This window comes from Alligator mississippiensis, chromosome 7, assembly GCF_030867095.1.
Source record: "Alligator mississippiensis isolate rAllMis1 chromosome 7, rAllMis1, whole genome shotgun sequence".
Classification (NCBI taxonomy): domain Eukaryota; kingdom Metazoa; phylum Chordata; order Crocodylia; family Alligatoridae; genus Alligator; species Alligator mississippiensis.
In genome coordinates this window covers 43,737,153-43,757,759 of record NC_081830.1, presented here as the reverse complement: position 1 = coordinate 43,757,759, position 20,607 = coordinate 43,737,153, and the positions used below count along the sequence as shown (strand labels likewise).

General features: G+C 47.2%; 1 protein-coding gene across 8 annotated transcripts in view; it reads right to left on the bottom strand.

The window, feature by feature from the left end:
* Nucleotides 1-13,963, bottom strand: part of ST6GAL1 (ST6 beta-galactoside alpha-2,6-sialyltransferase 1) — a 132,368-nt gene extending 118,405 nt beyond the window's left edge. The window contains exon 1 of one of the 8 annotated variants that reach the window (XM_014602830.3): nt 13,943-13,963. Coding sequence is in view for 1 of the 8 variants with exons in the window: in XM_019478712.2 (XP_019334257.1) it covers nt 1,081-1,132 (52 nt within the window). In the remaining 7 variants the exon portion in view is untranslated. Of the gene's footprint in view, nt 1-576; nt 757-813; nt 874-958; nt 1,056-1,080; nt 1,221-1,539; nt 1,628-1,658; nt 1,749-13,942 lie in introns of those variants that run through there. The other 7 variants (XM_006266707.4, XM_059730919.1, XM_019478712.2 and 4 more) reach the window with 7 other exon arrangements.
* Between the last annotated feature and the right edge of the window lie 6,644 nt (nt 13,964-20,607).

Sequence of the window (20,607 nt, the reverse complement as noted above, 5' to 3'; positions counted from 1 at the left end):
TGCAAAAATAAAGAGCCATAAAATTTAGTCTTCCTCTCTCCCTCCCCTCCCCCACTCTCCACCGCCTCCCACTGACTCTGTTGCACCTAACTAGAAAGCTGGCCAGACATGAACACATACAAAGATGTTTGTAGGATATTGCTACACAATAACATTCACACCAGTTCTGGCTCCATTCAATCTGGAGAAAATGAACAATAAACAATTCTGTCGGAAGCCCCCTTTCCTACTCCTTTTGCTGCCCTCCCCAGAATAACATAAAACAAAGAAAAAAAAGGTGGTGATGGCAGTGATGTGGGAAGTGAAGATTACAATTAAATGCATACAGAATAAAGAGAAACCTGGAGGACAAGACAGCCAGGCATCCATACGTATAAAGAAGCATAGCTCTGTTTACAAATGTCAGACCTCTCTTTTTCTATTTTGCTTGTGATAAAGGCAAAAACGAAGAGATTTATTTTATACAGTTCCTGAAATGGAGGGAACCCTTCAAGTGCGGATTAATATCCTTGCCCACCAAGTCTAAGAAAACTCAGTTCCTGTGATATCTGCCCACCACCAAGAAAGCAACGTTACCTTTACATGATGCTCCCCATTACTGTTACAGTTGCTCTCAGCTATTCCTCGCATGAGGGTAAGGCACCGGGTGAGCCAGGGGCCAAGCTCTCTGCCTCGCCCATGAGCAAAGACCTCACAGGAGCGCTGTTCAATACACTTGCACGAGGAGACCCTTTCCAAAGGGCCATAAATCAGCAGCACATTGAGACCCGAACCTGCCACCCGCTACTCCACAAATTTAAAAATTCAGCTTACTCAGTCCTGCGACAAGCAGCGCGAAACCCTGCCAGCGGAGAACAAAACTTTCAGAGCAGGCAGGGCAGGCAGTGCTCATCGTCCCCCCCCCCACATCCCTTCACACCCAAAGTTGAAAACAAAAAGCCGCATAGCTGATACCTACAGCGATGGGCCCAGCGCCTACATCAGACTCTTCCTATCCCAATGAAGCCCAGGATGTGCCTTTGAAAGACAACGATTAAAGCCAGAGACAAAAGATAAATAGTAGGGAGATTTAATAGGTACCGGCACCGGGGCTGCTGCAGTGATGGGGCAGCCCTAACCTAGTCCCATTCATGCGAAGAGCTCTTCCCAGTAGAGGCACTTTCTATTGCAGGAGGAAGTGCCCCATGGGCGGCAGGCGCAGCGAGGGCGGCTCTCGGAGCCTGGGGCCGGGGCCGGGGCCGGGGCCTGCCGGCGCTCAGCGGGCGGGAGCTGGGGCCGGCGCAGGACCCAGGACCCAGGCCCCGGGGAGGGGCTGCAGCCTCCAGCCTGCGAGCGGGAACTCGCCCGCCCAGCACAGCACAGCACAGCACAGCTGCATCCCCAGGCGGATGCCGCTTTCGCGCCCGCAGCCGCGCGTCCTGCGGGAGCCGCAACAGTTGCCAGATGTCTGCGGGGCGGCGGCACCGTCCCAGCCCGCGGGCACCGGAGGAAGAGCCGCCCCGCGCTGGGGCCGGAGCCGGCCTCCCACGCGCTACTCACCGCGGGCTGCGGCCCCGCCGCCGCCGCCTTTGTCCCCGCACCGCTGCCCACAAGGCGGCAGAGCCGCGGTCCCCGCCGTGCCCGGAGGCGGCGCGCCCCAGCCCCAGTCCCGCACTCACCCCATGCCAGCCCGCCGCACGTGGGGAGGGAAACAAAGCGGCGGGCGGGACCAGCGGCGACCCGCCGAGCGCACGTGGGGCAGTCGGAGCCGTTCCCCCCCGCCCCGGGGTGCGGGCTCCCCGCTCCCGCCGCCCCTGCAGCTTCCGGGGCCGCTGCCGCCCCCCGCACCAGGGCCCGGCGCTGTCCGAGGCCTGAGTCACGCGGAGCAGGAGCAGGCGGCCGGGAGCTGTGCCCCCCGCGCCGGGGCCTGGCGCGCAGCCGGGCTCCCCCCCTGCATCCGCGGCCTCTTCCCTTCCCCTCCCCTCCCCTCCCGGCCGCTCTCGGGAGGGTTCCTTTTGGCTCCAAGCGCCGCTGCCTCTCAGTTCCTGGAAGGACGCTGGAACAGATCCCCGAGCCGCCCTCCTCCCGGCAGCTCTGCCATAACAGAGGGAAGTGGCGGCAGGGGTGCCCGGAGAACCCAGCAGCTTGCGCCGGCCCCTTGTCTGCGGCTCTGCCTTGAGGCCGGGGAAGCAGCCGCAGAGGCCACTTAGCTCCATGAACAAAGAGTCCTGGCTTTGAACATCCTCCCCAGCTAACTTCCAAAGCGGGAGAGGAGGGATGCATCTGCTACAAGGGGGTGCTTACTCAGCTGCTTGGACAAGGAGACGTAAAAGAACAGCTCTCTCTAGCTCAGGGGCAGCAGGGAAGTGAGGCACCCCTGGGTTCAGTCCTGAGCTTGGTGCTTATTCAGTTAGCAGAGAGACTTAATCATGGTAGCCTCAAGTCAAGTAGAAGGCAGGTAGACTTGCACCTTATAGACTAATTAGATATAGAGTTAGTTAGTTATATACATATTTGCAAGCAATATTAAGTACATATAACCCTGCCCAGCTTGGTGTGTCTGTAAAGGCAGCGTCTGATGAACTGAACTCCAGCTCACAAAAGCTCGTACTATATACATATCAGTATAAAGATAAATATATATAGATAGATATATACTTAACTGAACTCCAGCTCACAAAAGTTTGTTCTATATAGATATATATAGATATGCATTTATAGATATAACTGAACACCGGCTTTCAAAAGCTTGTGCTACGTGTATTTTATAGCTTGTGCTATATATAAACTAAGCCCCAGCTCACAAAAGCTTGTGCTATATATATCTATATTCTGTACCAAGCCATAATATAGAAATCTATCTATAGAGAGAGAGCACAACTTTTTGTAAGCTGGACTTCGTAAACACATAGCAAGCTGGGAGGGGTTATAACCACTTTGGAGGACAGAGCATTCAAACTTAATTTTGACTAATTTGGGAAATGATCCAAAATAAATAGGATTCGATTCAATAAGAACAAGTGCAAAACTGCACTTTGGTTGCAATAATCACATGCACAATGGGGAACCAGCTAGGCAGAAGTTCTACTAAAATGGTGTAGGTTATTGTGGGTAATTGAACTTGAGTGACCCCATCATACCAGTCTGTACAAACAGGAGTTTCTTATGTGAGATGCATCAAATAATCTTTATGTTCTATTCAGCATTAGTGAGGCCTCAGCAGAAATATCGTGTGTGGTCTGGGGCACCACATTTCAATGAAGACGTACACAAACTAGAATCCCAAAGAGAGAAACAACAAATTATTAGAGGTTTAGAAAACATAGTGTTTGCAGAATAACTGAAAGAATTGTGTTTGCTCAGTCTTGGGAAGAGAAGGCAAAGGGAAGACATGATAACAGTCTTCAAATATGAGAAAGGTTGCTACAAAGAAGGTAGATTGTTCTTTGTATCCTCTGGGTAAAGGACAAGAAAGGGCTTAAATTGCAACAAGACAGATCCCGTTAAACAGTAGGAAAAATAACTATAAGAAAAGTTAAGAACCTGACTAGATTTCTTAGGAAGGTGGTGGAAGCTCCCTCACCGGAAGTGTTTTAAAATAGTTGAGGCAAACATCTGTCAGAAATAGTTTAGGTATAACGGATCCTGCCCTGGGGCAGAGAAATGAACTAGGTGACCTCTTGTGGTCCCTTCCAGCACTGTTTTCTATGATTTATGCAGACCACGTGCAAGTTGGGTGTCAAGTATTCCACAGAGTTTACAGCCAGAAGGAACATCATCTAGTTTAACCTTATGTCTATCACAGGGCATCATGTTGCACAGACACCCCTGTATTAAACCCTGTAACTTTCATTAGACCAAAGCAGTTCAGTCCTTGGCAGGCTGAATTGTTCTGTACCAGAAGCAAAGAACAAGGCAGGCTGGTGCTACCAATACTCAAGATCTCTACAATGGCAGGGAGTTGAGTAATAGGTGAGCTATGCACAGATGATCCTAGCAGCTGACCTGTAGGAGAGGAAATAGACCATAAAATACCTATCAATCAGATCGGGGGGGGGGGGGGGAATTCCTTTCCAGTCCCACATCTGGGGAACAGCTGGACCTTAATCATGAGAGCAAAATACAACAACCAGGCATCTGAATGCTACATCTCAACTGGTAACCATCACTGCTTAATTACAACAGCAGCATTTTACAGCTTCTGCTTTGCTCATGTACAGATGATTAAAAGGTGCAAGGCAGAGGAAAAACAAAAAATGGAGAGGATTAGTTATGCTTATCTACCTCATGGCATATGCTGTAATATTTGTAAAGCACTATGAAAACCTTGCATGAAGGGAGCTATGTAGTATGCAAATACTGTAAAATGTATTACAGACAAATAGTGGAGTTTTATTCATGTTTATAAACTATGGTGCTCAGTCTGGCAGAAAGATTAGCACTGACTTACAGAGATTAGTTTTTAAAATGCATACACTTGTGCTCTTATTCACCTTGCCCCATAATTTTGTATCCTATGATACAGAAATGGAAAAGATGCATGCTGTTTTGGTAGCAGAGAATGTACTCATGCTACCAAGGGGGTTGTTATTGAAGTCTGGCAAGGGGAAGTCTGGCAAGGGGTTTTCCTGACCGGCAATGCTGCTGCTGCTATGATGCAACCTCCCAAATGATCTCAATGTTGCCATAGATGCAGGAGAACCATTACTGAACATGTTTTCACTTGAAGATAAACACAGGGAAAACTTCAGCCTTATTTTGGAAACTATAACTCAGGTAACAGTAAGAGGTTATTGGAGATATTAGCTTTCCAAGAAACTTTACCATATTTTCTTAAATTACTCTTTCTTACTGCCACTGAGGTAAGTGCTGAATTCTGATTTGTAGAGTGGATGCAAAATTTGTCATTGGTATAAGTGACTATGCAAGGTACAGGGAAGTTCAGAACCAGATTCTAAACCCTTGGTTCCCAACCTAGGGGTACAACCCAAATCAGGGTCATGGGGGGTCCTTAGTACGGTCGTGAAGGGCCCACACACACATGCACATTCAAGTGCATGGCCCAGGAACGTGGAAGCGGCCACTGTGCACAAAGGGGGCAATGGTGGTGCCCCTGGGCTGCCACTGCCTCACTATGCTCCCAGCAGCCCCTGCGGTGCCGTGTTGGGAGGCAATTTTGGGTCACAGCAAAAAAATGTTGGGAACCACTGTAAACTGATACCATAAGGGCACTGAGACACACACTGGCTGGCCCCTGCTCTAATTCATGCCACATTACATAAAGCGCCATGAGTTAGAGTGTTGTCCCCGTCACCCCCCAGTCCAACAGACACTTGTCTCTTGGGTCAGGGGCATAGGGGGAAATCAAGCTCTGCTCTGGAGATGATTGAGCTGGAGGAGCCTGCGTGCAGCCTCTCCCCACAGCCTCCAGTGCTGTCTACAGAAAGAGAGAGGGAGTGAACTGTGGGCTGGGATTTTCCTGGCCTGACCTGGAGGCAGGGGGTGGAATATTGGATGGCTACCACCCACCCCCCCCCCCTCTCTCCAGCTCAGGCTGGGCAAACCCTAGCCTGCAGCTGACTCCCCCTCCTCTCTCCCCCAACCTTTGATGTAGACAGCACTGGGGACCAGGCCTGGGCTGCATCATCCCAACCCTGATCATGCGACAGATTGACCCTAGGGAACAGAAGTTTCCCAAGGTGCTTCAAAAGTGGAGCACCTTCATTTGATCACTTATTTGATGAAGGTTAATTTGTCACCGAGTTGGCCACTTTTAAAGTGTTCTGCAACCATACACACGTGTCATGGTACAGCTGTATAGCACTTTTAGGGAGCTAATCACGTGACAAATGTAGCTTCTGTCTGTACCCTAAGTGATCTAATAAATACCTTAGAGAAACTGAGGCTCTGATTCAGATACTTAAGGCCCTGAGAGGTTGCAGATGAGAGATTAGGGATTTGTAAGCCATGATCTTGGAGACTGGCTTTACACAGTATCAATAAGCTTTCTTAACTAGAGAAAGATTTAAGTTATTCAAGGTAGAGCAGCAATGTCCAGAATTATTTCCTTCTTCCAGTAACAGCAGAGCTATGCTTATCAGAAGACAAGGTCTTGCAAACAAACAGGGACCCCTGATAAGAAGAGGCTGTGCTTCCCTGCCTTCTTTCTGATCTGGCAAGAGAAGTTCTTACTCTCTGTTTCTAATCATGAGTAGAAGTTGGCACTCACATGCAGGCCATGTACAGGTGTTATGTTTCTATCAGGAGAATCGCTGTTTTCCTGATATAAACCAGAAGTGTATAGGCATTCATCGAGTTTCTCCCACAGGAAAAAAAATGCCTCTTGTGGAAGAAAAATCATCCTCTTTCAACAAGGAAAGTCTCTCCAGCAGAAAAAAATGCTTGCATACTTCCCTGTTGCTCAATTCATCTGGGCAACCAAGAGGGGCTGAGCAGCGGAAAGATGCTTCCCTGCATCTTCTTGAGACCAGGGTCCCCCTAGTCTGGCATAAGCACAGGAAGCAGCTTCTGCTTGCCTCTTTCTGGTCCTGAAAGGAGTCAAGCAGCAGAGAAAGACTCCCATGCTTTCCCCAGACCAGGATCACTGAGGTCTGGAAATGCCCTATGGGCTGCTGCTCCTGCCCCTCCTATAGACCATTACTCACCCAGCCTCCAAACTAGACTGAAGAGAGGGCAGGGGCTTTCCTGTGCTTCTATTTCTGCTCAGCTCCTGTCCACTGAGAACAAAGTGGAAGAGCAGCTGCTCCCCAGTCTGAGGAGTGGGCAGGGGCTTTGCCTTACAGCTCCAGTCCCCCCGGGGAATGGGGGCACTGGAGCAGCCACTGCTCCCCAGATTGGGTCTTGGGAAGGCACAAGGAGTAGGAGAGATGGGGCAATCACAGACCAAATGCCTGTACTGCTCCCTCTTCTGGAAATGTTTCTAGTGATGAAAATTTTTCATTGCTACAAATGAATGCCTGTTTGTGGCCACAGTTTAATCTTGTGAATTATATCTATGTGTTTGCACACTTAACAGTGCTAATACTAGGCATCACCCTTAAAAGAATCTCATAGAATCCTGGTTGAGAATCACTGATCAAGGGATCAGTGGCATAACAAACAGGGTTTGACCCCTGGGCAAACCATGTGGGGGCACAAAAGCCTAAATGGTTCCAAAAACAGAGGGCGGAGGGGACCCATGCCAGGAACATCAAAGCCCTCCTTTGCTGCCACTGCCAGATATTCTGCCTTCCCCAGCAGGCTACAGATACAGGGTGGACAAAATACAGCCCATGGGCCAGATTTGGCCTACCAGGCCATTCTATCCATTTCAAAATTTTTTACCTGCCAGTGGCTGCCTATCGAAGGTGACAAGGTGCCAGTGGCAGGAGGAGCTGGTGGCAGGACCTAGCAGCAGCAGCAGCAAGGCCCACCTGGCCCTGCCTCACCCCAGCCGCCAACCAGAAGCTTCTGACTAGCAGAGATTTCTGGCCTGGTGACCATGGGGCTGTTCCCCTGCCCTCCCTCCATCCAAGAGTGGAAACTCAGATAAGAACAGGCCGAGGGAGGGTGGGGGGAGGATTGGTGGCAATCACCCAACTCTTCAGGGGCTGGGCCGAGCCAGAATGGCTCCATGCCACACCATGCGGTCCCAGCCATGCATCACGTGGTTTCCAGATGAATAGCCAGGACCTCACAGTGTGGCTTGTAGCCAGCCCAGCGCAGCCTGGCCAGGAGGGTGGAGGCAGAAAGCAGTGGCAGGTGGGCAGGCATGCAGGAGGGAAAGTAGGGAAGCAGCAGAGGAAGCACAGATGTGGCAGCAGGGATAGTGGCAGCAGTGAGGGAGTTGGAAGTGGCAGCAGGCAGGAGTGCGCAGCCCGCATGAGTGCCCCAGGGTCAGCAGGGTCCCAGGGTGGGGTGGCAGAAGCGTGGAGCCTGGGAACAGGGTCTGCCTGGCTCCATCGCACAAAGTTTGCATGCAGACCACCCGAGCTGTACACCTCTTGGGAGAGCTGTGCGTGTGATGGAGACATCAGCCTGGCCCCACTCACTGCTACACACAAGCCATAGGGAATGATGGAGAGCTCCACGGTGTGGAGCTGGGCCCTCCTTGCTGCCCTGGTCGAACCCCATGACCAGCACCACCAGCTTCATTGTGCAGGGCTCAGTGGGGCTGGTCCTGAACACTGCCACCACCTGTGGCTGGGGACTAGGGTGGGAGCGCAGGGAGCTGCACATTATGGGGCTGGGCAGGGCTGGCCCCACTCACTACTGCCACATGCAGCTCCAGGGACTGGCACACTTTGGGGACTGTGAGGATCCCCCCCTCCATACGCCCCCCCCACCATTCCACCAAACATACCCAGCACCCCCCCCCCACAGTCCCTACACGCACCCCCCATCCCCCACCATTCCCACACCCACCCCACCCACCATATCCAGACCCTACCACACCCCCCCACATACACTCCCTTATTGCCCATACACAATATACCTCACAGTAGGGCTGTATTTAGGACTCCCACCACTGGTCCATCATGCCATGACACCATCATCTTGAAAATCCCCTTTCTTCTCTGCTGTCCACAAGAAGTAACACAATGGTTCTGATTTTTAAAAAGTGACTGAACTATCAAGTGCTTCCTCAGGTACTCCAGATGATCATAGTGCTCTAATTCACCATGAATTTTGTCATTGCCTTAAAGATGTCATGTATACGTCCTGGTAAGATGAGTTTGGCTTCTAGCAGTATTGAACTATGGATGGGGTCTATAAAATCATAGAACATTAGGGTTGGAAGGGACCTCAGGAAGTCATCTAGTCCAACTCCCTGCTCAAAGCAGGACTGTCCTCAACTAGATCTTCCCAGCCAGTGCTTTGTTGAGCTGCCCTTAAAAATCCCCAAGGATGGAGATTCCACCATCTCTCTAGATATCCTATCCTGATGCTTCACCACCCTCCCAGTGAGACAGTTTTCCCTAATATCTAACTGAAACTTCCCTTGCTGCACTTGAGGCCATTTTCCTTGTTCGGTCATCTGCCACCACTGAGAACAGTCTAGCTCCATCTTTTTGGGACCCCCCCTTCAGGTAGTTAAAGGCTGCTATCAAATCCTGCCTCAGTCTTCTCTTCTGCAGACTAAGTAAGCCCAGTTCCCTCAGTCTCTCCTCAGAAGTCACATGCCCCAGACCCCAAAACTATTTTCATTGCCCCCTGCTGGACTCTCTGCAACTTGTTCACATCCTTGTAGTGGGAGGCCTAAAACTAGACAGTACTCCAGATGTGGCCTCACCCACAGTAGCAGATAGAGGGGAATAATTACTTCCCCCGCTCTGCTGGCCACATTTCTACTAATGCAGCCCAGTATGCTGTTAGGCTTCTTAACAATAAAGGCACACTGTCTTTCTCTGTTTGACTTCTAGCAGTCATGTGGCACTGGTTAAATCTACCCAAGTGCATTACATTTCCTGTTCTTGATTTTAGGATATAGTGGATCTCAATTAAAAATAAGAAATATCCAACCAGCATATGAGAAGCAGGATCCAAGTTCCAATAGCAATCACAGTGATAGATTTACAATCCCTGGTGTCATTCAGCTATTGAATTATTCATAATATATACTCAGCATCTTACTAATGGGGTTAAATTGTCTCTGATTGCTGATACACAGCCTGAGAAAGCAGAAAGGACCCATTTATCATTGGCAAATCCTGTGCTACTACGTTATAATGCAGTGAAGGACAATAAAGTTCCTTCTTAGAACAAGATTCCTCCAGGGATGGATTTTGGCTGTTAGTTTCTTTACAGCCTATATTCTCTGTGGTGCCTTAGATTTGCACCAGGAAAATTCAGCCTGGTTTGTCAAGGAGTGAACTTGCTTTCAGCAGTTTCATTTAATCTGCAACAGCAGAGAAAGGGAACCAGGTCCTCGGCAGGCATAAATTAGGGTCACTGATTGACTGAATGGAGACATGCCAATTTACAACAGCTGAGCATCTAAACCTGCCTTATGGGAAGTACTCAGCAATGGCTCCAGAGATGACCCACTAGCCTTTTGTTCGTATTGGATCTTCACTCTTTTCCAAGCCCACAGTTTTAAAACCCCCTCTGCAAGGAAGCAGACAGGAAAAAGTCATAAAAGAAGGGCAAATAAAACAGAGAGAAACAAAAAGTTCTGAGAAATATAAAGTTGAATGAAAATACGATAATAAAGACAGCTTCCAGCCTTCATAAAGAAGAGCTTTACCTGTGTAAGGACCTCAGGATTAGAGCCAAATCACACCATACAAAGACCTAAATCCAACAAAGCAGGTTAGAGGGATGAATATGTGCTGGTTTCTCTCTTATGGGGTATATCCAGACTAAGAAGCTTCCTCCCTGTAATTCTCAGCAGACTGAAGCTATAGCTGTAGTGTGTAATGTCACATGCTATTTAACCCTGCTTAGATCCAAATCTACACTTAATACATACACTGCAAGTAGCACTAGGGTGGCTTCAGTGTTTCCACAAAAAAAGCAATTTCCTGCTGTCAACAAAGCCAAGGAGTCCTGGGTTCAGAGTCTGCCCATAGTCTGAACTGAGGATGAATTAGGTGAATTCTGTCTATTCCTCCCACAGTAATCCAGTAGTCTAGAGCATTACACTCTTTTGCAGGCGGGGGGGGGGGGGGTTAAACATATGATGGATGTATCTAGAAAGGCCAGTAAGATCCAATCTATTTTGTGGATATTGCTTACAGTTACACCCCCATCTTTATTATGAAACTGTTATAGTGAGGATTAATGCACATGATATTGTGTAGAGAAAAATCAATACTTTCTATGGCTTAATAGATCCTTTTAGGTGCTTTTTTCACCTGATCTTCTGTGCTTATTAGGATATAATTACCATGTAATGATTACACAAATCAGGTATAATAAGCAATGCATTTCTGGGGGATTAGAATACTGGTTATATTATGAAACCAGAGCTTCAGTCAGTTGAAATTAAGGTCCAAACTGGTACCACTAAATCATCTTTAATTTGAGAACAAGTTAAAACATAGCTGAATCTTGCTAAAACAACCAAACCATGTTTAAACCATGTTTTCAAATATTGACTCAGTCCTCCAAAGCTGAAAGCTTGTATCTCAGTTCTGGGACAGAGTATACAGAGTATAACCCTATTGACAATGCAAGAAAGAATCTAATCAACAAGAGATGTGTTACGAGGAAGTAATGTAGAGGGGAATTTTACACTTAATTCCCCAAATAATGCCAGACTCAGTTTAGAATAGATTCAGTTTTATTTGGAGAGAGAAGTGGGGACTGCTACCAGAATCCACATATTGGAAGTTGGACAAATTTCATTGTACAAAAGTGTATAAAACCCCTCAAACCTACCAGTCTACAAACCTAACAATGTCTTTCTACAACCCTGCAGATAGCCAAAGTGCAGCTTTCTCAAGACAAGTCAGTAAAAATAGAAGTCTAGATGCCATATAAAATTAGATCCTCTGGTGATGTCAGTTAGTAGAGTTCCTAATGAAGAAAGGCATCTGGCCCAACAGTTTTCATTACCACTTCATGGCTATGACCAATATACAGCCTTACTTGCTGCTATTATAAAACCAGAAATTACATTAAAACAAGCACCAGTATTCATACAAGAGATAAACGATGAGAGCATGACCATGGCAGCTGCTAGTCAGGAAGGTTCTTGTATGTTGATCTGGATTTAGTCTGTCACAGTTGAATGCATTGTACAATACCCTGGAGGCAAAGCTTTGGAATGGCATGTCTGGGCTCGTGTTTAAACCCTAGTTCATTTAGGAGACTTGCACTTTCACATTTATTAAGCATACAGATGTTCACTTCTATTGTACAGAAAATACGCTTTCAGTCTCAAAGATCATGAACAATATTTACAGAGACACTGGGCACAGGCAGACCTGACGGCATGTTTTTCCTGTTTCCCATTTTGCTCATGGTGGGAGGTATGATTTATGCCAGGGGTTTTCAACATTTTTTAAGAAGTGTACCGTCAGCAGTCAGACGCAGAGCGGGGGAAAAGGGGCTTGCACATGGCAGCTGCCACCCACCACCCTGCGCTGCCGCCACTGGGCCCCACTTTACCACAGCCAATCATACATGCGACTCTGTGGGCTGCTGACAGGCCTCACACCTGGCCAATTGCACGCTGCCATTCAGCGACTGGTTGTGGAGCCACGTGTATGACTGATTGTGGGAAAGTGGCATGCGACAGTTGCACACAGCGGGCAGCGGCAGCAGCAGTGGATGGTGGCAGCGACCACCATCTGCGAGCTCCCCCTTGCCCTCGTCCGACCAGCCAGGCAGCACCTATGTGGCCCGCAGAGGGGCACCGCTGCTCTCGTCCCCCTGCCCTGCTCCTGGAAGGTGGCAGCACAGGGTGGTGGTTGGCAGCACTCCATCCCTGCCTGCCTGCACATACCCCCCAGGACCTTTCCATACATACCCCCAGTTGACAGACCCTGCTTTATACAAAAGGCATAGCTGCTATCACAGTCCCAACACAAGCAAGCTCTACATCAACCTCCCTGGAAAGATGTCACATCCCATATAGCTTCTTTGGAGAGATCTCTCACTTTTTTTCTTTCTGGGATATATGGGAGAAGCCCAGTACCCAGTCACTGGGAGTTTGGGAGCAGTGTAAACAAAGGGATGGAACAGGAGACACAAACCAGAGAAGTTACAATTCTCCCCCCTGCTGAAACCTTTCCATCCCACTTACCAACTGGAAGTTCATGGACTACCCTCGTGCTCAGAGACTCAGGGTTAATGCCCAGAGCGTTAGTAACCTCTGCTGCTCTTATTTTCAGCAGAGACAGGAAGGGAGGACACTTACAAAGCTGAAGAGAGGGCAGCTAGAACTTTTGTTCAAACCAAGCCAGCAGCTGACCAGAATTTAGCCAAAACTGGAAACAACTGGTGCATGGCGCAAACTACAGAAATTTCCAATAAAACCTGAACAACTGGAAAGTATGATGTGTAAAGGGAAGAGCAGCCCTACTCATTAGCAGAGTGTTGTGCTGTAATTAGACCAACAGTACAAGATGAACAATTTTACTTTGGGAACTTAATATACAATACTTTTGCTCTTATACCACAGTGGACCTTTGGCATACATCACTGCATTCTGGGGCTATCTTGCTCACAGCAACTCATATCAACCTTTTAGAGTTTCCTGAATGTGCCAGATGTTTTGTAGGTACTTTTCCCCTCAGAAACATATTCTGAGTGAAAGTCAGTATTTGTGGATGAACTTTATTTTTGCTCTTCCTCACCTGTCTCTCTCCCCGCCAAAAAAATTTAGAATGAACTGGATGTGGACAGTCGTCAGTCCATTGTAATTGGACTGTGTGTCAAGCTGTCTCATTACAAACAGAAACATTGATCTAAAAGAGAATATTTTTCAGTTCATACTAAATAGGCTATGTCCTTAATGATTTCAAAATAAAAACAGAATTCAACTATTTTATTCTGTCATATTATGACATATCAGGAGTATCAATATTTTTGAGTTACCACTATTAATAAGTCATGAAATAATGCCTACATAAAAGTGAAAATGAGAATCCCATAACGTAAAATTTATAAAGGAAATTTCAAAATTCTCAAATCTTTTTCCCATTTTAAAATATTTTGTCATTTTCACTAAAATCACCATTTGCCAAAATGTTTGGAGTTAGATAAAAGAGCATTTTATCTTTAAAAAGATTTCCACAAAAGTTTACCAACCACCTCTGTTTGGGACCTCTGAGTATCTACCAATTCCTAAAGATCCCATGAACAAATTCAGAGAAGGAATGCTAGTGCTTTAGACCACTCTGGAGAAGTTGAACAAAGAAGCCAAGCAAAACTCAAGAAGCAGTAACTCCCCTCCAGCTATCTCATCTCATACCTGCAACTGTGTCCCTAGCGATATTAAGAATTAAATGCTTACCTGAGTCTTTCCACTTTAAACCCAGTGGAGAATCCTGGACTATCAAGCCCAGGGTAGTCTGAAAGCCCCTCCAGCTCAAGGGTGAAAAGCTAGGTTGCTCAATTCTGCTACAGCTATATCCTCACTGCTGGTTAACCACAAGTTAGTCAATACACGCAACAGATGAACCAACTAGAGGGCAAGGACATTGTCAAAGCAAGCACATCACTGTCATGTTCTATGTCTGGCTGCAAGGAACAGTACATGATAAGATTCACAGTACCACAACTCAGTCTAGACAAGGCTCTTTGGGTCCAACTAAACAGTTGGAGAACAATTTTTAAGCAAGCTTTTGGGTTCAAAAACCCTTTGTCAGGCTAAGGAAGTTTCAGCAGTTGGTGTGTGCTCTTCCTGGATGGAATGAAAAGGAAAGAAGCCAGGGGCTGGGCTGGGCTGCATACAAGACAGGCAGTCATGGCAGTCATTTAAGATGTAGATTGAGGAGTCAATGGGTGAGAGACAGGCTGGGGGGTGGGGGGGCGGGGGAGAGAAGGGGGATGAATAGTGGAGAGATACCTGGGGAGTCAGCTGTCAGGCAGGTTATAATGTGTCATAAATCCAATGTCTATATTTAGTCCATGATTTTTAGTATCCAGGAGGTTGATGAAGTGGAGTTCATAGGCTCATCTTTGGGAAGTGTTTTGTAAGTTTTCTTTGAGGAAACTGAGGACTGAGAGATTGGAGATTGGAGAGAGAGTGGCCCTCCTGTGAGAAATGTGCCCCCACAGGTAATTGGGTATTCCTGTCTTTGATAGATTTCCGGTGTGTGTTCATTCTGGTGCGCAGTTGTTGTTTGGTCTCTCCTATGTATTTTCCATTAGGGCATTTGGTGCATTGGATGAGATGCATTACATTTCTGGAGGTGCAGCTTTAAGATCCGGGAATGCTGATGGCTGTGTTGTGGGGTGTAGTAATTGTGGGGGTGATGGAGATGTGTTACCAGGTTTTGCATTCCTTGTCCTGGCACGGTCTGGATCCATTTGGTGTATTCTGGGACTGAGGAAGTTTGCTTCTGGTGATAAAGTTAGTGAGGTTTGCAAAAGACAGGAATACCCAATTACCTGTGGGGGCACATTTCTCACAAGAAAACCACTCTCTCCAATCTCTCAGTCCTGATCCTCAAAGGCAAGTTACAAAACACTTCCCAGAGACAAGCCTATGAACTCCATTTCATCAACCTCCTGGATACTAAAAATCATAGACTAAATATAGACATTGGATTTATGACACATTATAACCTGCCTGACAGCTGATTCCCAGGTACGTCTCCACTATTCATCCCCCTTCTTTCCCCACCCCAGCCTGTCTCTCACCCATTGACTCCACAGTCTACATCTTCACTGACTGCCTGTCTTGTCTGCAGCCCAGCCCAGCCCAGCCCAGCCCCTGGCTTCTTTACTTTTCATTCCATCCAGGAAGAGCACACACCAACTGCTGAAACTTCCTTAGCCTGACGAAAGGTTTTTGAACCTGAAAGCTTGCTTAAAAATTGTTCTCCAACTATTTAGTTGGTCTAATAAAAGATATCAGATTCACCCAAAGAACCTTGTCTGCCTATGTCCTTAGACCAACACAACTACAACCTACACCCCTACAACTCAGTCTACGTGTTCACTAGGTATAATGGTTCAGGTTGCCTGCCCATTGTAGGGTTAGTGGAAAGAAATGGTCTAGAAGAGTGGTTCCCAATCCATGGTAAAAGTACCACCACTGGTATGCAGACAACCTGTCAGTGGTACTCGTTAACAGATTTATTATAATTATGTTATATGACAAAAATTTACCGTTGGCACTTACATTTGAACTGAAAAATTTGCTGGTGGTACTTAAGGTTGTACCGTTTTAAGTCGGCGGCGTGCAGTCTGTCAGAGCTTGGGAACTGCTGGTCTAGAACAGTGGTTCTCAGCCTTTTTTGTACCAGGACCCATCCTGGTCCAAAACATTGAAGGCCAGTCCTGACCCATTGGCCCCTCACTCTCAAGCCACAAACCCCTGGCCTTGTCGGTGACCCTCACTCCCCATCCACTGCCCCCTGATCCTGCTGGTGCCCCTCACTCCTGACCCACAGCCCTCTGGGCTCTGCTGGTGCCCCTCACTCCTGACACACAGCCCCCTGGCTTTGATGATGCCCTTCACTCCCAAGCCACAGCCTACTGGCCCTGTTGGTGCCCTCACTCCCAATGTATCATCCCCTGCCCCCCCTCCAGACATGTTGGTGCCCTCACTCACAACCCACAACCCACTGCCCCACCAGCCCTGCCAGAGAGGGCACCCAGCTGCCCCCATCCCACTTGGGCTGGGGCACGGTGGCTGCAGCAGCTCCAACTCATGCAGGTGGCATCAGAGTGAATCCAGCCTTGGCATAGGCTGAAGAGAGGAGGAAGGGAGGTCTGTGGCACCCCCTGCCCTGGGCTGGGGCTCCTGTACCACACCAGTTAGCCTGGTCACGGACCCACCTGCCCCCTGAGCAGCATCTCCCAGGTGCCCCGCCCCTGCAAATATGGGCACTGGCCACTGTGCCGTCGGACCAGCCGCACAGCTCCACCCCACCCTAGAAGGATCTCCCACACCCCCTTTCCCCTCTGGAGGGGCAGGTGCCTCCCCCCCTGTCCTAACATGGCCTCAGTGCCTGGCCACTTTCCCCCAGTGCTGGCAGATACTCACCCCCTCCTCACGCACCCATCCCCTCCACACACCCCCCAGACACTCACCTCCTCCTCACACACCCATCCCCTCTACACACACACACACACACACACACACACACACACACACACAGACAGCCCCCAAGCCTTTGACCTCCAACCCCCACCCCTCATACACTTGCCTGCATCCAGCTGCTCAGACTGCTCCCACAACCCTGCCTGGCTGAATGTTGGCCATGTGCATGTGTGTGCATGGACATGTGTGCGCCCGCTGCCTTCAATAGCCCCAAGCAGCTCCTTGAAGGCTGGCATGCTGCCAGCCTGCAAGCAGAAACCCATGCTTTCCTACATTTTTCTGAGATTTGCTTGCAACCCTTTCAAATATTCTTGTGATCCACTTCTGGCCCCATACAGTGAGAAACACTGGTCTAGAAAACTCATTCCCTGAGAGACCTGAGGTCATGAGATGGTATGCTGTTACATGCCTGAAGTAGGGATCCTGCTCACCCTAATGACTAAGACTTGAAGCTTTTGGGTTTCTTCCTTTTTTCAATGGAGGTAGTATTTCTTGGTGAGAAAGCGAGGTTTTTATTTTTTGTTCTACTGAAATCCTTTCAGTGTTATTTTTAGTGCATACAGTTGTACATTTTCAGCACACTTCAGCCTTTCTGATTTTAACTGATTTGTAGAATAGTGAAATAGTTGCAATTGTATTTTTAAGTGGCAAAAATATAGCTGTTTGGAGCTAGATCCTGCACCCTTTTTTCAGATAGAATGGCACTTAATTATGCAAAATGTCCTATGTGAAGCAAACTGAAGACTATCAGTGACAGTCAATACTGCAGACATATTTTATGCAGGCTTCTCAGGGGAAAAGTTTCTAAAGGTCTGTGGGCCTTAGACTATGGTCTAACTGAAATGCAAACCTCAGTACTATTTCTGTTCTAAATCTAGAGTCTAAAATATGAAGGTATTTTAAATTCATTCCAATGAGTGTTTCCATCTCAGCTGAGACACTGTTGTTGGTAGCCACAAAATACGCAGAAGGGGAACAGTCAGCTTGCTTTCAGGACACTACAGCTATTGGTAAGGACTATTTTTCCTTATGTTAGTGGTCTGTGTTATAACGTTACTTATGACAGAAAGAGATTTGATTCTGGTTACAACTACCTCTCTCCCTACAGTGCCTGCTCAAGGTAAGGTATGTGATGTGCTTATTGTCATCATCATCATCGGCAGTCCCTCAGAGTTGAGGCTGACATCCATCAGGCTTGATGGGTCCTCAGGTGACTGAGGAGCCTGATTCCAGATACACATATCACCTTTTCTAGCCCCCTCCTCATTAGGGTGAGCAGAGGCTATCCTAAAAAGGACTGTTCAGTCGTGGATGCAGCTGCCAAAGGACACCCCTGTCCTGACACAGGTGCCCGACTAGCATCATACATCTGCTGCCTGTGTACAGATTCTTGTCTGGGGGCCTCCAGGTATTACAGCCCTGCCCCTGTCACCAATCCTCCATCGCCACAGGGCTTTTGGACCTGACGGAAATCTGCACGTGGCATATTTAGCGTGGGGACTCCAGTGCACAGTCAGGCCCATGCAGTCTTGGTGGTTGGTGGTCAGGTTCAGTGACATGATGAACCATGATGGCTGGGGTCACTTCTCTGTTGCAGCGTTCTCCCGCCTTCACAGCCATTGGAGCTGCAGCCTTCCTCTGCCTGCTCTGCTGTTGAGGACTTCTTGGATCATTGTTTGTCTGGAACCTCTCCCTTGACCTTGCCACCATGGGTGGCCCTACCGGAAGCAAGAGCTCCAGATGGCATTGCTCTCAGGGTCATTGGAACACGCAAGCCTCTCCACCACAACAAGGTGACAATCCTCAGAGAGGTGTACTTATTGTATATGTAAATCCAAACAGAAATATGTATTATTGTATATGTAAATTGTACATGTATTGTACAATACATACATGTACATGTATTGTACAATATGTATTGCATATTGTAAATTGTACATGTATTGTATATGTAAATTGTAATATGTATTATTGTATATGTAAATCCAAACAGAAGCAAAGAGAAGAAACACCACATATAAGAAATATCATTGCTGGCTGAAAAGACTTTAATATGAGCTTTGATGCCTGGGACACATGGCTCTTAATCCAGCAAAGTTGCATCAGTTTCAATACAGTTGAATTTACACAGACAAAAGAGATCACAATCTAGATCAGGGGTGGGCAAATTGTGGCCTGCGGGCCAGAAGCAGCCCGCCAGGCCATTCTATCTGGCCCACGGGGCCCCTAAAAAATTTAGAAAATTAATATTTATCTGCCCCAGGCTGCCTGCCATGCAGCCCTTGATGGCTTGCCAAAACTCAGTAAGCAGCCCTGTACCCAAAATAATTGCAAGTCCCTGATCTAGATGTTGGAGCCTATCCAGATTAGCACCAAGGTGAACGATCTTGTGAGGGTTTGAGCTTCATGACACCCATAGAATTTTTTTCCACCAGAAATTCCATATACAGGTCATAGGCAGACAAGGTTCTTTGGGTACATGTGATATCTTTTATTAGATATCAGATGTACCTAAAGAACCTTGTCTGTCTATGTCCTTAGGCCAACATGGCTACAACCTACAACCCTATTTACAGATTAAACATCTATCAAAAACTTGGCACTTACATTACTGTTACTGCGGTAATATACTTTGTTATCAGTGTCCAGTATGACACTGGTTCCTGAAACAGTTCAGCTTCTAATCTTGTTTCCTTGAGTGGTGATGGGATGATTCTCACATGTTCCAGCTCTCTGTACTTGTGCCTCTAAAAAGAAGTGTCATGTAGCAACAGAAGCCTTCCTACTGTTTTTAGCATGGTGATAGGAAACTAATCTGAGACATGCAAAATACCACGTGTAGATAGTTACAAAAAGCCTGTTGCCAATGTATTGCCAAAATAAGGGTGCTGGACAAGTGAACTGGCACATGAATTTGAGTATTAATGAAGTCCCCTACAAGTAAAGATAGCATATTGTGTAACAGTTAACTGTGCATTTCCTGTATAATTGCATGGCCTCAGAAGTGAGAAAAAGGCTATGCAATTACACAGGAAATGCATTTACCAAACTCAGTGTGAACACTGTCCATTAACTGCAGGAGCAATATGAGTGAAGATTTTCACACTTCATTAAGGCTTGTTACCTAGTAGAAGGATACCGTCATCTCAAGGCTGCTTGAAAAGCCTCGAAAATGAGGACACCGAGCCAGTGTCATCAATTATGCAGGCAAAACTAAACAGTGAGGTCAAAGAACTCCTATGCATGTAAGCAGTTTATACACTTGCCCAATAAGCAAATTGCTGCTGTTTGTTATAATGTAAACAATAGTCTCCTAATGGGAGGGGAATGAGCATACTTAATTGGTTTGGCTCCAAACACCCTTGGGCATCAAAACATTTCGTAGCAAACTTGAAAAGTACTAGCTTTGTCTTTCACCCCACTTCACCCTTGGGCTACAGAAGATGAAGCCAAACAGTTCTCCACCAACTTGCAACAGTAAGAAAAGCATTTTATTATGGAGATCCTCTCATCCAGCAGGGTTATGTCTTGCCTCCTGCTGTTTGTACCTCTTTAAAAAAGACTCCCAAATGCAGCTGTTAAAAAGCTATGCATCTTCAAGAATAAAAATAAAACAAAACAGAATCTCTTCTGGAAGTATACAGCATGAAGGACCCTTAGAAACATAACTCATACTTCTGTGATAAATTCACCTGTTACGCAACAGCTACATGCTGTGGCTTATATAATTGCTGTGCTTAGAAAAAAATTGTTCATACAAGATGGAAAGAGAATACAAGGGGGAAAAAAAACATCTCAGGTAATAGAGACTTTCAGTTACCCTACACCAGAACTAATCCCACTCCACTAATCCCATGAAAATGCAAGCTGTATTGACCTGCCAGATAGCTCTGTATCTTCCTTTG